Raw genomic sequence first — 15,151 nt, 5'->3', positions numbered from 1 at the left:
CTACTTTCTGAAGAGCGTAGTGTCACGTCACGTGCAAAGGGTCGACGGTGCCAAGAAGAAATGGAACCTACAAGAAAGTGATGGTGACTTTTTACCGTCCATCTATCAGAAGCATCCTAACATACTTCGTCACTTCCCTCTGGATATGCTACAGGTTCACCAAAACCAGGACCAGGACTCTATCTGCCCTGATAAACATTAACTCACCTCAGCATTCGCACCTCAGCCCTTATTGGATGGAATTTTGCTAATTATCTGAACCAGACAAATATATCTTTGACTAATTTGAGGCTCTCAGGCTGTATTTAGAGCAGTGGCATTTGATTCAAAAGAAGTAACCTCAATTTAAAGACGTGACAAGACTTGATGTTCCACTAATGTGCTTCCTTCCTTCATCTTTTAACTCGTTCACCAACGCGTCAGCTTACATGGCAAGATAGAGAAAAACGTTGAGATGGTTTGGACATGTATAGGAAGGAGAGTGAACATACGCAAAAACATAAATCTATTAAAGTAAAGACATTAAGGCCATAAATAAATGTTGAAAGACACTAAGGATAAATTAGATTTTTATGCACAAGTTTCACATGTGCATAAAATGTGCACGTGAAACTTGCGTGCACATTTTATATATTGTGCAAATTCAATTGACACTTGCAGACAAAGTGAGACGCTATATTTGAAGCTGAGTTTTGCACAAGCACTATGAGACGAGATGAAAACCTTTGTTCTTTTTTCTCGCGTTTGTTTCCCAGAAAGGTCTTTCTTTTTTAATATGGATTGTCAATACAGGCAAAGTGTAAATGGCAGCGTTAAACAAAGTGGTCTCGGTGTAACATTGCAGCTTATAAGTGCCAAGCAGTTAACATTTGTGGCTCAACTTAACAGTAAACCAGACAAGAAAAGATGAACTGCAAATAAAAACAAATGAGCAGGGAAAAGTAAAGAAGGAAAAATCTAGTAAAAGTAAATTGCAGAGTGAAATTGACAACTCCTGAAAATAGTTTTCAATGCTTTTATTACTCTATTATGTCAATTTGTTTTATATATATTTGTTTTATAAACGTTTTCCCATGTTCATCAATTCATTTCATTTTTTGTTGGGTTTTTTTGTGAACCTCTAACCAACTGTTCAATCTCAGATACTAATTTTACTTAGCTCGTTGTACATCAACTTTCTCAAAAAGTAGTAGTAGTAGTTGGTTGTACCAATCCATGAGGAAAGAAGGCCTTGTAAAAAGAAACGGTGATTTAATTTGTGTTGGAAGTAGCTATTAAAACATGCTCTAATTCTTTGTGGTATTTGTTTTATTTGATCTAATCATCAAAATTTTACTTTGAAGACTGAAACTGTGTAAGCTACAAACTGTAAAATGGAGGAGTATGTTAACTTTATTTCAGAAATCAACTTAAGTTTTAAACTTACTAGATACATACACAGACAGACAGATTTGTTATTTTTACATCATTTGAAGATTTTATTTGTTTATTTTATATGTTTGGCTTACAGCACATAAAAACTAAAAATTCACTTTCTCACAAACAGAGATATTTGTTGCATATGATCAACAAAAACAGCTGCATTGTCTTTACACAGAAATGTTATGTTTTGGCTTAGACATCAAAGGAAAATAGTGCTGTATTAGTGTTCCAGTTTCCAAACATTTAAATTAAGTGGAAGAAAAAAGTGTGGCACAAAAGAGGTGAACAAACAAAAACAATTCTGACAGAATTGTGAGGAAAAGCGCATCTAGAGTTTGTAGGAGACTTGAACCTCATAGAGAATATTTGGCCTGTCAATATGAAGATGAACGGAACCAGAACCAAGCTGAAGGCCACTTTGTAAATCAGTAAACCAGCTGTTTGTCTTTAACAGGAAGCTGAACACATTTCATAACAATACCGGAAACCAAAGTTTACTCTGGCCTCTAGTCGGTGGTGATACTGCAGTTTCTGGGACGTAGCAATTGATTTTTCTGTAGCCCTGGTGGTTGCAACTCAGGTTTGCTACTCTGCTAGCAAATCGATAAAAATCTTATTTCTGAGTGAATTACAAACAATAAAGGTCGGATTTTCAACTGCATGAGAGCCGCTTTTCATTTCCCCTCAGCAGTGGACCGACTTCCCGAGTCTTCTGCGCTTGCTGAATCCGGCTGTGTGTGAGTGAGGCTTTCCTCTGGCTCCGTTTCGACAATACTCAACTTTAAACTCGCATCTCGCTCACTGCTTTCCTTTGGCTCTTCTCCTTTGGGTTTTGTTTCTGCTCTTTCTTTGTCAGATAGTGCCTGGGCCTCTACAGCTTTCCTCGCCCCCGTCTTGTTTTTACGTTGCAGATCAATTCTGTGAATTGCCAGTCTCTCGCCAGCGTTGACAAAGTAATTCTCCAGCTCTGCCACGGGTCCTTTATCAGAGAAAAGGTGGTCCAGGTAGGCCTGAGCGTAGTGATCTGAAGTGATGAGGTCGAGGTTAACTTGGGAGGACGTGACTGTGCCAGAATTTAGCTTTCTCCGACCTGGTAAATACAGTTTATTTAAGTAAAAACAGCCCAACTGGTGCATAAAATAACATTTGGCAGAGTCAATCAACAAAGTGTACCGATCTCGTCCTCCAGGACCGACAGCGCGATGGTCACGCTCTTTTCCGTCTCTCTGTCTGTCACAGTGAGTCCTGTCATGGCGCCCTCCTCTGGCACGTCTTGGGAATGGTCAAATTTTGCCAGAAGCCCGCCTCGGCATTTCAGAACACTGACCGTAGAAGATTTATAACACCTGAAAGAAGAAAGATCAAAGTCTGACAGGGCAGAACGATGATGGATGTGTCGCCTTATGAGACATTTCACTAGACGTGTCTTATAAGTTCTTACCAATTAACGCCCAAAAGCACCAAATCAGCACATTGTGGAGCAGTGTCACAAAGTTTATGTCTCATTTTCCTTGTGCGGTGCTGATTATGTAAGAGTTGCAGCTATTGACAGGCTGCCAGAATATCTTTACTGACTAACCTCGAGCTGAAATGTTGGCGCTGCACTTTTCTGACAGAGCCAAGCTGAATATTGAATAATATTGAAAATCCGTCTCTGCTCTTGCTCTGGCTCCCACTACCAGCATGCTTCATAAAGGCCATGCTTCCACAGAACACTTATGTTTTTGTTTCTCGGAGATGGTGTCAAAAAAAATAAATAAAAAGAGATAATTATCACGAGTTTTCACACATTTTCCGTCATTCAGCAGAAACACTAAACAGCACAGTTTTTGCATATTTGAGTGTCTACGCTCCTTTGATTCATTCATAAATCAATCCAGGCATTCATCTAGTCATCATATCATTCCATCCATCCATCCATCACCTGTAGGCAGCTATGATCTGTTTGAGGTCTTCCAGGTACTGATCCATTGCTGCCCTTGCAGATAAAGGCTCAGTTTTGTCCTCAAAACAGGCGAGATGAACCAGCATCTGGGTGTGAAATGCAGCTCCGCAGGCCCAGTGTCTTAGAGATCTGCAGGATCGGACAGGAAGAAGAGCCGTCTAACCCGTCACAGCCTCTTGTGTGATGTGCGTGTCGAACACGATGCCTTTCCACTCCGTCAGTTCGTCCTCGGCACTGTACCTGGAGTCGCAGCCGCCCCCGAGCACACTGGTCTTCAGCTGAGTGAGGGTGAGGCTCAGCTGGGCCTCGAGCCGGACCGAGTCCTCGATCAGCCTCCTCTTATCGCTCAGGCTGATCCTGCACCGCTTCAGGTACTCCTCCATCACCTCCTGCAGCTCCCACACTCTCTGCTGCAAAACATTTTAAAAGGTTTAACTGAAGGGCATTTATTTGATGTCAAAGACAAAAACCAAGACCAATTAAAGACACACACAACTTTATGTCAGGCCTCGCAGTCGAGTGGATGCAGAAAAAAAAACCGCAATCCAACAACTACGAGGGATATTAAAGGTGATCTATCTAATGTGCAAAATTCATATTTTGCACATTTTTATACCTCTGTTTGGGTCTCAGCTGTTTCTAAAAACAACGAAAGCAATAAAAAAAAAAAATCCACCCATCTGTTTTTTTTGGCAATAAGTTTATGTTTTTTGGTGTCTGGAATATGAGCTGTTTCAAAAACCTTCTGAATGTGGCATCACCAATCAGCAGGCCCAGCCCGTCACCTAGCAACCCAAGCAGAGCTCCGGCCTCTTTAGTCAACCGTTTTTACCGTTGTATATGCGCTGTACAGTATCTGAAGTGTTTTGTTGTTGACTTACCATCCAGAAACCACTTGCTGCATTCTTGTTGGTTTTACAGGAGGCTGCACTTCTGCTTTTCAAAGATGTACGGTTGCATAACTGTGCATCTGTTTGCAGCCATGTTCACATGAGAGTGTAAATATTTAGTTGGGGGGTGTGGCCAGCGGCAGCTTCTTTGGATTTAAAGCGACAAGAAGCCCTAAAAAAAGAGTCCAATCATTCGAGTTGGTGCTCAAACATGAACTAGCTAAAATGAAATTTTATTCTCAAAAAGCTGCAGAGCACAAGAAAAAGTCTAAGTTTTGGGAATAACATTTTGGCTTGTACAACACTTAACCTTCTGCTTCACCATCTTGAAATGCCATTGGCAAGGTTTCCATGGTTACATCCTAACACATTCCATCCATCAAATCGTTCTTCATACCTTTGATGCATCTGCTGTTTTCACATTTTTCATGAAGCTTATTCCAAAGTCCAGACACACATGGATGTTATTTAGATGCTCTATATAAACATCAAAAGATTTTGCAATGGGGGGCGCTGGTGAGCAAGATATGGCGTAGGACGTACTTTTCAGAGCTCCTGCAATATTCGTAAAAATTACATAAAAAACAGCATTAAACACATGAATATAAGTCAAAAAATTTGAGCGAAAACCTAAGGATTACAAATAGTCGGACAACCCGAACAAAATCATCCTGAATGGCCGAAAAATTGCAAAAGTATAGATACGGAAGCGATGCTAATGCTGTAAGGCCTGCTAGGACCACGAGGCAGCGGACAACAGGCGACGCGGACCCACCGATAACCACTGGGTCTGAAGGTCCAAACATGAGCAAAGAAGAAATGAAAGCAGACATTTTATCGTCACTGAGAGGAGAAATCGCTAAAGTGATAAGAGACGAGCTTAAAGGCGCACTGGCGGAAGAGTTTCAAGTTATAAGATCCGAACTGCAAGCGGTCCGCTCTGAAATTGCTAACAGCTCAAAGTCCATACAAGCTGAAGTGGATGTTGTAAAGGCGGACGTCTTGGACTTAAAAGGTGGCCTATCAACGTGGTCAGACGAAGTCACTTCACTACAGTCTGCTGTCACAAGCTTACAGAAAGAAATGTCAACGCTCAAAGATAAATGTGAAGATCTGGAGGGAAGAATGAGAAGGGCCAATATCCGCATTGCGGGCATTGAAGAGCTCCCGGGATCCAGCTCCCCACAAGCTGTGGCTAAAATTATCAAAGAAGCTCTGCAATTGGATCGAGATATAAAGGTGGACCGTTCACACCGCACAGTTACCGGCAAAAGACCGAGGGACCGTGAGTCACCAAGAGTCATCATCGCTAAATTACATAATGACGGGGACGCGGCGGAGATCCTGAGAAGAGCCCGAGACGGAGCTCCGCTTTCCTACAACGGGCACCGCGTCGCCTTCTTCCCCGACTACACGGCCAGCGTAGCCAAAGCAAGAGCCGCTTTCACGGAGGTGCGGAAGGCGTTGCGGGGTATCAAGGAGGTCCGCTACGGCCTGCTCTACCCGGCCCGATTCCGAATCACATATCATAATGAAGAAAAGGAGTTCCTGGACCCCAAAACAGCCATGGAATATGTCCGGAGCAACATTTCTCCGACAGAGACAGCCGAATAAAGGTACCGTGAGCCCGTAGAGACAATAATATTCGAAAATATGTTCATTGTTATGGCTAATTTTCATACAGCTCTCTTCATAAGTTTTATGAAGTTACATCTATAGATCTTAACGAAACGAGCAAATTTGCTGTTTTATTTTTGATTCCTTTTCTAAGGTTGCAGGAGCTTGTGAACTATGTGTATAGCTTACGTAGCTGTATTGTTGTTTTTTTCCATTGTGACTTTTGTGTATTTCCCACCTTGTACATATCTAAGCGCACCTGCTGCACACTCACATTCTACCTTGGCTGTGCACTTTAGCGGCTTACTTTTAGCTGCTGGGGACTATGTCCCAAGTACTTAAACATAGTATTTACCCGTTCTGTGTTTTTCTTGTTCTGGTCCCTCTGTTCCCCGGGGACCCTGCGCAATTTTTTTCTGCAAGTTTATTTTCTGTCTGTTATCTTTTGGCATCATTACTTGTTTACACTCCTTTTTTAGAGTCTAGAAATGCCGGTTACAGGTGTCAAAATTTTGCTTTATCCTTCTCTGCTTGGTCCTGCGTACATTGTATACCTATATTCCTTAGACCCCACACAAATAAGACAGTGTTATGCATAAGGGGTGTGTGGTCATTTATGATATTTTCTGAGAGATCAAAACTTAGATCTTATAGAGATAATGGGTGACCCACTTAAAATTGTAACTTATAATGTAAATGGGCTCCACAATCCAATCAAAAGAAAGAAAATATTGAATCAATTAAAACAAATTAACTGTCACATAGCTTTTTTGCAAGAAACCCATCTGCCTGACAGAGCACGAAAAATTAAAAAAATCTTGGGCAGATAAGGCTTTCTACTCATCCCACCCATCAGGGAAAACAAAGGGTGTTGTCATACTGGTGCATCGGGGGGTTAATTTCACGCAAACGCTGCTGCATAGAGATACAGAGGGAAGATATATATTAGTTAATGGTACAATTGATGGCATAGAAGTATCGCTTGTAAATGTGTATGCACCCAATACAGATGCACCTGAATTTATAAAATCACTTTTTAAGGTAATATTACAGCATAGTGCCGGGCTGCTATTACTGGGTGGGGACTTCAACTGTATTCTGTCACAAATATTGGACAGATTACCCACTCCAAAAAACCCACTCTCTAGAATGAGTAGGATGCTTAAATATCAGATTATAGAGACAGGAATTGTAGACGTATGGAGAAGCAGGTTTCCCAGAACTAAAGACTTCACTTTCTACTCAAGCAGACATGCATCCTACTCTAGGATTGACTATTTTTTTACCTCAAAGTCAGAGCTGCATAGAATAGTAGATATAGAAATATTACCTATTACTATCTCTGACCATGCACCTATCTTATTAAAATGGGACATAGGACACAGGCCAACATCTAAACAATGGAGGCTTAACACGTCTCTGCTTAACGACAATGTATTCATTGCATTTATTACAGAAGAGCTCAAGGCGTATTTAGAAACTAATATATCTGCAGAAACATCACCTCTGATAATATGGGACTGTGCCAAAGCATTCCTTCGGGGCCGCATAATTTCTTTCTCATCCGCAAGGAAAAAACAGAAGAATGCTAAACAAAAAGATCTAGAGGACAAAATCAAAGATCTGGAGTTTAAACATAAAAGACACGCTTCAGTTAAAATCATGAAAGAATTAAATGTAACCCGCAGACAACTAAATAGTCTTTTGTCAGATAAAGTAGAGGGCAATTTGAGGTTCACTAACCAAAAATATTTTGAATATGGTCAGAAGGCTAGTCGGTTACTGGCATTTAGACTGAGAAAACAACAGTCCTCCAATATGGTTCACAAAATAAAATCTCAAGATACTGTTGAGACAAAACCTGACAAAATAGCAGAGACTTTTGCAAAATTTTACAAATTATTATATACAAACACTGATACCTGTAATAATGACCAAGAGCTTACTGATTTTTTAAATAACATAAAATTGAACCAATTAACGGATGAGGCGGCTTTGAAATTAGATCAACCGATTGAGGAATGGGAGATCAAGCAGACAATTAAATCGCTTAAGAACAACAAAAGTCCAGGCCCAGACGGCTTTGCTAATGACTTTTACAAAAGCTTTATAGACCTTCTGACTCCTTTGCTATTAAAAGCATATCATCATGCTTTAAAATCCAAAACTATGGCACCATCTTGGACAGAAGCCACAATAGTAGTAATCCGCAAAGAGGGCAAGGATCCTACAGACTGCCAGTCCTATAGACCCATATCACTACTGAATACAGATCTACGCATACTTACAGCAATTCTAGCAAGACGACTTAACAAATTCATCACCCAAATCATTCACCCTGATCAGACAGGATTTATCGCAGGCAGGTACTATGCTGATAATTTAAGGCGTTTACTAAACCTAATAAGCATCCAAAAAGAAAGAAAGATTGAATCAGCAATCATATCCTTAGATGCCCAAAAGGCATTTGACAGAGTGTCCTGGAAATATCTAATTCATACTCTGAAACATTTTGGATTTGGCCCACATTTTGTTGACTGGGTGCAAACACTTTACTCCTCTCCACAGGCAGCAGTTAAAGTTAACGGCTTTAGGTCTGATAGATTCCCACTAGAGCGGGGGTGCAGACAGGGGTGCTCACTCTCACCCCTACTGTTCGCCATTAGTATTGAACCGTTGGCTCAAATCATTAGAGATGATGCTTATATTAAAGGAATAGAAATTAACAAGGAAGTACACAAAATCTCATTATATGCCGATGATGTATTACTGTACTTGTCCGACCCTAAATCATCAATCCCCCACCTAAAAGAGCTAATTGCTCAATATGGATTCTACTCGGGCTACAAAATAAATATTGAAAAAACGGAAGCTATGGATGTTAACAGTACAATCTCAGATTCCATAAAATTACAGAGTGAATTTAAGTGGCCCAAGAATGGCATCAAATACCTGGGTATTCATATACCTCTATCTTTAGCTAATCTCTATGAGGCAAATTACAGCAAACTTCTACGAGCCATTAAAAATGACCTAGAGCGCTGGGATACACTCCCTATTTCTTTGATAGGCCGGGTTGAAAGTATCCGTATGAATGTCTTACCAAGACTACTCTATTTATTCCAGATGCTGCCTGTGACGATTCCCAAATCTACCTTTGACACCTTAGATAAAATGATAACTGGATTTATTTGGCAAAAAAAGCGTCCTAGAATCAGACTAAAAACCTTGCAGTTATCTAAACCCAAGGGGGGCCTCAAACTACCGAACTTAAAATATTATTACTGGGCTGCGCAACTTAAACCCTTATTAGTATGGCTACAGAATAGTACAGATACTCGATGGTTGGAAATAGAGGAAAGCTCGTGCACAGTACCATTACAAACATTACCCTTCTTAGATGCTCCTGCAAAGGAAATGACAATCTGGACAAAAAACACCCTCAAAATTTGGAACAAAATACAATCAGCTTTTAAGCTATTAAAACAGATCTCACCTTTATCAAGTATAGGATTCATGAAGACATTTGCACCAAACAATTTAGATACTGGATTCAAAAACTGGTCTAATTATGGACTATCTTATATCCATCAATTAATCAAAGAGGGAAATTTCAAAACCTTTCAACAGATAAAAAATGAATTTGGTCTCCCCAGGACAGACTTCTATAGATACTTACAACTCAGAACCTTTGTGATGACACACAAAAATTGGACTAAACTTCACGAAGCTACACCTATAGAAAATTTTCTAATGGACATACAAAGGGGAAAGGAGAATAAAAAAGTAATTAGTAAAATATATGACCTGTTTTTATCTATGAATAGGCACGACTCCACAAACATAAAGCATAGATGGGAGTCTGAACTGCAGGTGTCAATAGCAGGGGACACATGGGAAGAAATTTGCACTGAAGCACAATTATCAACAAATTCCAATACATGGAGGGAATTCAAATGGAAAGTAATAGCCCGGTTTTTCAGAACGCCAGCTATAACTAGTAAAATGGGCCAAACACAAACCAGCTCATGCTGGAGAAATTGCGGAGCGCAGAACGCAAATCATACACACATCTTTTGGTCTTGCCCTAAACTAAGTGTATTCTGGGAGGAGATTTTTGAAGCCCTTAAGGTAATTTGCAGGAGAGACATTCCAAAAACCCCCCTTGTGGCAGTTTTGGGAGAAATACCCGATGGAATAGACAGAAAGGGTGATCGATATATCCTAAATATTTTGCTTACGGCAGCTTTGAAAAGCATAACCATCAGGTGGCTGAAGCCAGGGCCTCCTACATATGACACATGGATACAAAAAGTCTGGGACATTTATTTGATGGAAGAAATTACATATTCCCTAAGGCTCCAAAAAGCAGTCTTTAACATAAGGTGGAGCTCTGTCATACCATTATTAATTCAGTGACACATTAACAGGGCTGCCCTTTTGCATTCACTGTGTACTTTTGGGTCAGTTTAAAATATTGTGATTTGGAATGTGTGGACTATCTTACCTCAGAGGGGATTTATTTGTGTGTTTTGTATTTATTTAATTTTGCTGTTAGCTGTCTTTTTATTTCACTCTGTTGTTATTTTCAGTATTACATTTGTTAGAACATGTGCTGTCTCGTCTTTTGTCAAGTTGCAATGCTGAAGATGTATGTCAGTAAGAGACAGAAGAATGTAATTGTTGGAATGTGTTTTTGGTAAAAATAAATAAAAATAAAGTTTAAAAAAAAAAAAAAAGATTTTGCAATGAAAAATTAACAGAGATGCACAGAGTTTTTATGCAGCTGATTTGCAATGTCCGGTTTTTGCAAAAGCTTTGACATTGCCAGCTCTGGGTGATTATAATTTCACTTTAAGAACATAAATAATATATACTTTGTGTCCTTTGCGCTCAGTAATGTACAGTCATATGAAAACGTTTGGGCACCCCTATTAATCTTAATTATTTTTATCTCTAAATATTTGGATGTTTGCAACAGCTATTTCAGTTTGATATATCTAATAACTGATATGCACAGTAATATTTCAGTATTGAAATTAGGTTTATTGGACTAACGGAAAATGTGCAGTACGTATTAACACAAAATTTGACAGGTGCAAAAATATGGGCACCTCAACAAAAAAGTGACATTAATATTTAGTAGATCCTCCTTTTGCAAAAATAGCCTCTAGTCGCTTCCTGTAGCTTTTAATGAGTTCCTGGATCCTGGATGAAGGTATTTTTGACCATTCCTCTTTGCAAAACAATTCCAGTTCAGTTAAGTTTGATGGTCGCCGAGCATGGACAGCCCGCTTCAAATCATCCCACAGATGTTCAATGATATTCAGGTCTGGGGACTGGGACGGCCATTCCAGAACATTGTAATTGTTCCTCTGGATGAATGCCTGAGTAGATTTGGAGCGGTGTTTTGGGTCATTGTCTTGCTGAAATATCCATCCCCGGCGTAACTTCAACTTCGTAACAGATTCTTGAACATTATTCTCAAGAATCTGTTGATATTGAGTGGAATCCATGCGACCCTCAACTTTAACAAGACTCCCAGTGCCGGCACTGGCCACACAGCCCCAAAGCATGATGGAACCTCTACCAAATTTTACAGTGGGTAGCAAGTGTTTTTCTTGGAATGCTGCGTTTTTTTTGCTGCCAGGCATAACGGCTTTTTTTATGACCAAACAACTCAATCTTTGTTTCATCAGTCCACAGGACCTTATTCCAAAATGAAGCTGGCTCGTCCAAATGTACTTTTGCATACCTCAAACGGCTCTGTTTGTGGCGTGCTTGCAGAAACGGCTTCTTTCGCATCACTCTCCCATACAGCTTCACCTTGTGCAAAATGCGCTGAATTGTTGAACGATGCACAGAGACACCATCTGCAGCAAGATGCTGCTACAGGTCTTTGGAGGTGGTCCAAAGACCTGCAGCATCTGAACAAGAACTGTCCCTGTGGTCTTCCATTTCCTTACTATGCTCCTCACAGTGGAAACTGACAGCTGAAATCTCAGATAACTTTTTGTACCTTTTCCCTAAACAACTATGTTGAACAATCTTTGTTTTCAGATCATTTGAGAGTTGTTTTGAGGTGCCCATGATGCCACTCTTCAGAGGAGATTCAAATAGGAGAACATCTTGCAATAGGCCACCTTAAATACCTTTTCTCATGATTGGCTACACCTGGCTATGAAGTTCAAAGCTTATGAAGGTTACCAAACCAATTTTGCGTTTTAGTAAGTCAGTGAAAAGTAGTTAAGGGTATTCAAATTAATAAAATGATGAGGGGACCCAAATTTTTGCACCTGTCAAATTTTATTTTAATGTATATTGCACATGTTCTATTAGTCCAATAAACCTAATTTCAATACAGAAATATTACTGTGTCCATCAGTTATTAGATATATCAAACTGAAATAGCTGTTGCAAACACCCAAATATTTAGAAATAAAAATAATTAAGATTAATAGGGGTGCCCAAACTTTTTCATATGACTGTAGTCTGCACTGAAGGTTGTTGTTATGAGCACAATACAGAAACACTTAGACATGGTGGAAAAAGAGTCAGAGCTCAAGGTAGGTTGTGCTGAAAGTTGGCTGAATGCATTTTTTGGTAATTTTCTAAAAATACGTCATTAATTGATAAATATGACCAAAACTTATCTCAAGTCGGTTTTATCGAGAGCTCATCAGTGCAGACCCTGAATGTCAATAGCAATCCATTAACCGAGTTATTAAAGCTGACGGGATAAAGAAGTGGAATTATTTTGACGAAATAATTCAGAACACAAATGCATTAATTAGAAGGGCCTCCCTTCTGAAGCTGCTGCCCCCGCGACCCGACCCCGGATAAGCGGAAGAAAATGGATGGATGGAGATAAGCGGAAGAGAATGAATGAATGAATGAATGGATGGATGGATGGATGGATGGATGGATGGATGGATGGATGGATGGATGGATGGAGATAAGCGGAAGAAAATGAATGAATGAATGGATGGATGGATGGATGGATGGATGGATGGATGGATGGATGGATGGATGGATGGATGGATAAAATTAGTTAGTATTTCAAGAAGCCATTTTTGCTCCCACGTATTTCCCTCGGTGCTTGAACAGAGGCTTTACCTGACACAACGACGAAGCCGCTGGCCTCCCTTTCGCTCCTGCTGACTGTTTCGATGACCAGGCCATGTCCATCACCATGGTGACCGCAAAACCCACCAAGCCAGCCAGGCGTGGCTCATCAGAGAAGGTAGATAGTCGACCAATCAGATCCCTGAGGTAGGTGGGTGCCCGCTTGCCAAGGTCACTCTGAATCTGAAGGAAACAAAGCAAATATATAAATGTATTTTTGTAAAAAAAAAAACACAAATGACACAAGAGCTGAAGTAAAATGTTTACTGTTACCTAATAAAAAAAAGTGTTTTGTCATCATCACCATATTGGTCCCTGGTTTCCCTGTGTATTGATAGGTGACCTCGTCACAATCCCCAGCAGGCCTCCAAGTCTTTCTTTCTCTTTTACAGAGTTCTGCTTCACTTTGCACAATCCCTCTTTATTAACTGATTCAAGGAAACAGTCTCGTCCCGCTCCTCCCGTTAATCTCGGCCCGCCCTTCAGTGGATTTAGGGCCGATCAATGAGCATTTCATCCACTCAGACGTTTTCCTCACCGAGCCTCTGTGCTTCGCTTCCTTTGGACCGCAGGTGTGTCTCAATAAATCGGAATATCATTGAAAACATGTTTCATGTCAGTAATGGAATTCAAAAAGTGAAATGAAATGTTTATTAAATCGACCTCGGGAGAGGGACAGGCTGATTGATTCAATCCCACTCATGAAGTAATTTATGAAAAGTAGACTGAACCAACCTTCATTACATACACAGTGCATCTTTTTCAGCTGCTTTAGAATTCTGTATTAAAAATTCTTCTTATTTTTAGTAATTGAACTGAATTTATGGTTCCTATTAGCTCTAAGCCATAATACAAATGTACACACATTTTAATTTGTTTCTTATGATAATACTTGCATTAGCTTGGTGTTATTTTAAAAATAGAGAAGTCCATGTAATGAACAATACGATGATATTAACATTTGTTCTGTTTTTTCTTTAGAGTTTCCCTTAAAAATTTTTTAGATCATCAACTAAGTGACTTACCATCAATACAGTTTACATTAATAATTGGATATGAAAAGTTATCCATTAGGAGATTTTAATTTTATTTGACAATACTTGACCAAAGTGAAACTAGAACTATGCCACTTGAGGAGTTCTGAGTTAAATATACAAAATGTTTTTTTTTTCTTCTTAAATGCAAAATGTATATATATTTTGGCTTAATTGCTGCTCTGAGTTTGTTGTTTTTTTGAGTGTACATTGCACTTAATGATTAATAACTTACTAAATTAGTTGGCAATTATTTCAATAACCGATTCACCACAATTAATTATTTCAGCTCCTATTTGGTGTCATAACTGTCCATGAGTCTAGCAGAAACAGGCTTTTTGATGCAGTCGAATTCAAGTCCAGCCTTTGAATAGGCCACTCCAAAATCTTCTTTTTTCTTTAGCTTAATGGCTGATGGCTGGGCATTTCCTTCAGAATTTTCTGGTAAGGAGCAAAATTCAAGGTTTCATAAATTACTACAAGTTCAGGTCCTGGGAACCCAAACAGGCACAGACCATGACAATACGCCATGTTAGAATGCAGGCATGATGATCCTTTTTTTCTAAAAACTGTTAGATGGAACGGGATGAACAAGTTTAAAATGTATTTACCTGTTTCAGGTGTTCTTGAAGACAGGCCTGGGAGACAGAGTCCTCATTTTGATTGGCTAGGAGCAGAGGGTGCACCACTGCGAGGTCAGGAACCGCTCCCCCCTCCACCATGGCATCATACATGACAGAGCCAGCTGTCTTCTTCAGCTCAGCTAGCTCTTCTTCGGATGACATGAGCTGGCCCATTACGCAGTTAATATTTGCGTATATATTCATTATTTATCCCAGCATCTGAAATAAAATAGATTTTTAAAAAAGGGAAGTCACAGCTTCTTTCCTAATCTAAATAGAAGTATCATCTAAAAATATTAAGATTTTATAGAGAAAAAAGTGAACTGACGACCCACCATGACATGTTTTTCTTTAGTCAGTCAACATTTACTATTCAGAATATTGCGAAAACGTCTCTAAATCAGCACCCAAACGTTTTCCGATAATCTTCTAGCATCAGTTCAGTCAATTTCTCTCACAGCAAAAACCTCTTGTCTCTGTGGGTATGTTTTGCTT

The 15,151-nt window shown here is 39.7% G+C and overlaps 1 protein-coding gene across 1 annotated transcript; it reads right to left on the bottom strand.

The window, feature by feature from the left end:
• Positions 1-1,450: 1,450 nt before the first annotated feature.
• Positions 1,451-15,151, bottom strand: LOC103476559 (uncharacterized). Its single transcript, XM_008429005.3, has 7 exons — positions 14,992-15,151; positions 14,645-14,875; positions 12,991-13,182; positions 3,608-3,777; positions 3,347-3,496; positions 2,596-2,768; positions 1,451-2,512 (listed from the first exon to the last, which is right to left on the bottom strand). The coding sequence occupies exons 2-7, from the start codon at positions 14,858-14,860 to the stop codon at positions 2,097-2,099; spliced, it is 1,317 nt and encodes a 438-aa protein (XP_008427227.2). The 5' UTR covers positions 14,861-14,875; positions 14,992-15,151; the 3' UTR covers positions 1,451-2,096.

This window comes from Poecilia reticulata, chromosome 15 (genome assembly GCF_904066995.2).
Source record: "Poecilia reticulata chromosome 15, P_reticulata-male-v2, whole genome shotgun sequence".
NCBI lineage: Eukaryota > Metazoa > Chordata > Actinopteri > Cyprinodontiformes > Poeciliidae > Poecilia > Poecilia reticulata.
The sequence above is the reverse complement of the archived record's forward strand: the minus strand, read 5'-3'. Positions and strand labels throughout refer to the sequence as shown.

What these genes read in the sequence shown, in the direction of transcription:
- LOC103476559 (XM_008429005.3), bottom strand. Translation starts at nt 14,860, where the DNA reads ATGAATATATACGCAAATATTAACTGCGTAATGGGCCAGCTCATGTCA. An exon ending in CGGCTTCGTCGTTGTGTCAG is followed by an intron (nt 3,778 to 12,990) that starts GTAAAGCCTCTG and finishes AATGTTTTGCAG; the next exon opens with CAGAGAGTGTGGGAGCTGCA. An exon ending in CAGATCATAGCTGCCTACAG is followed by an intron (nt 2,769 to 3,346) that starts GTGATGGATGGA and finishes TTCTTCTTTCAG; the next exon opens with GTGTTATAAATCTTCTACGG.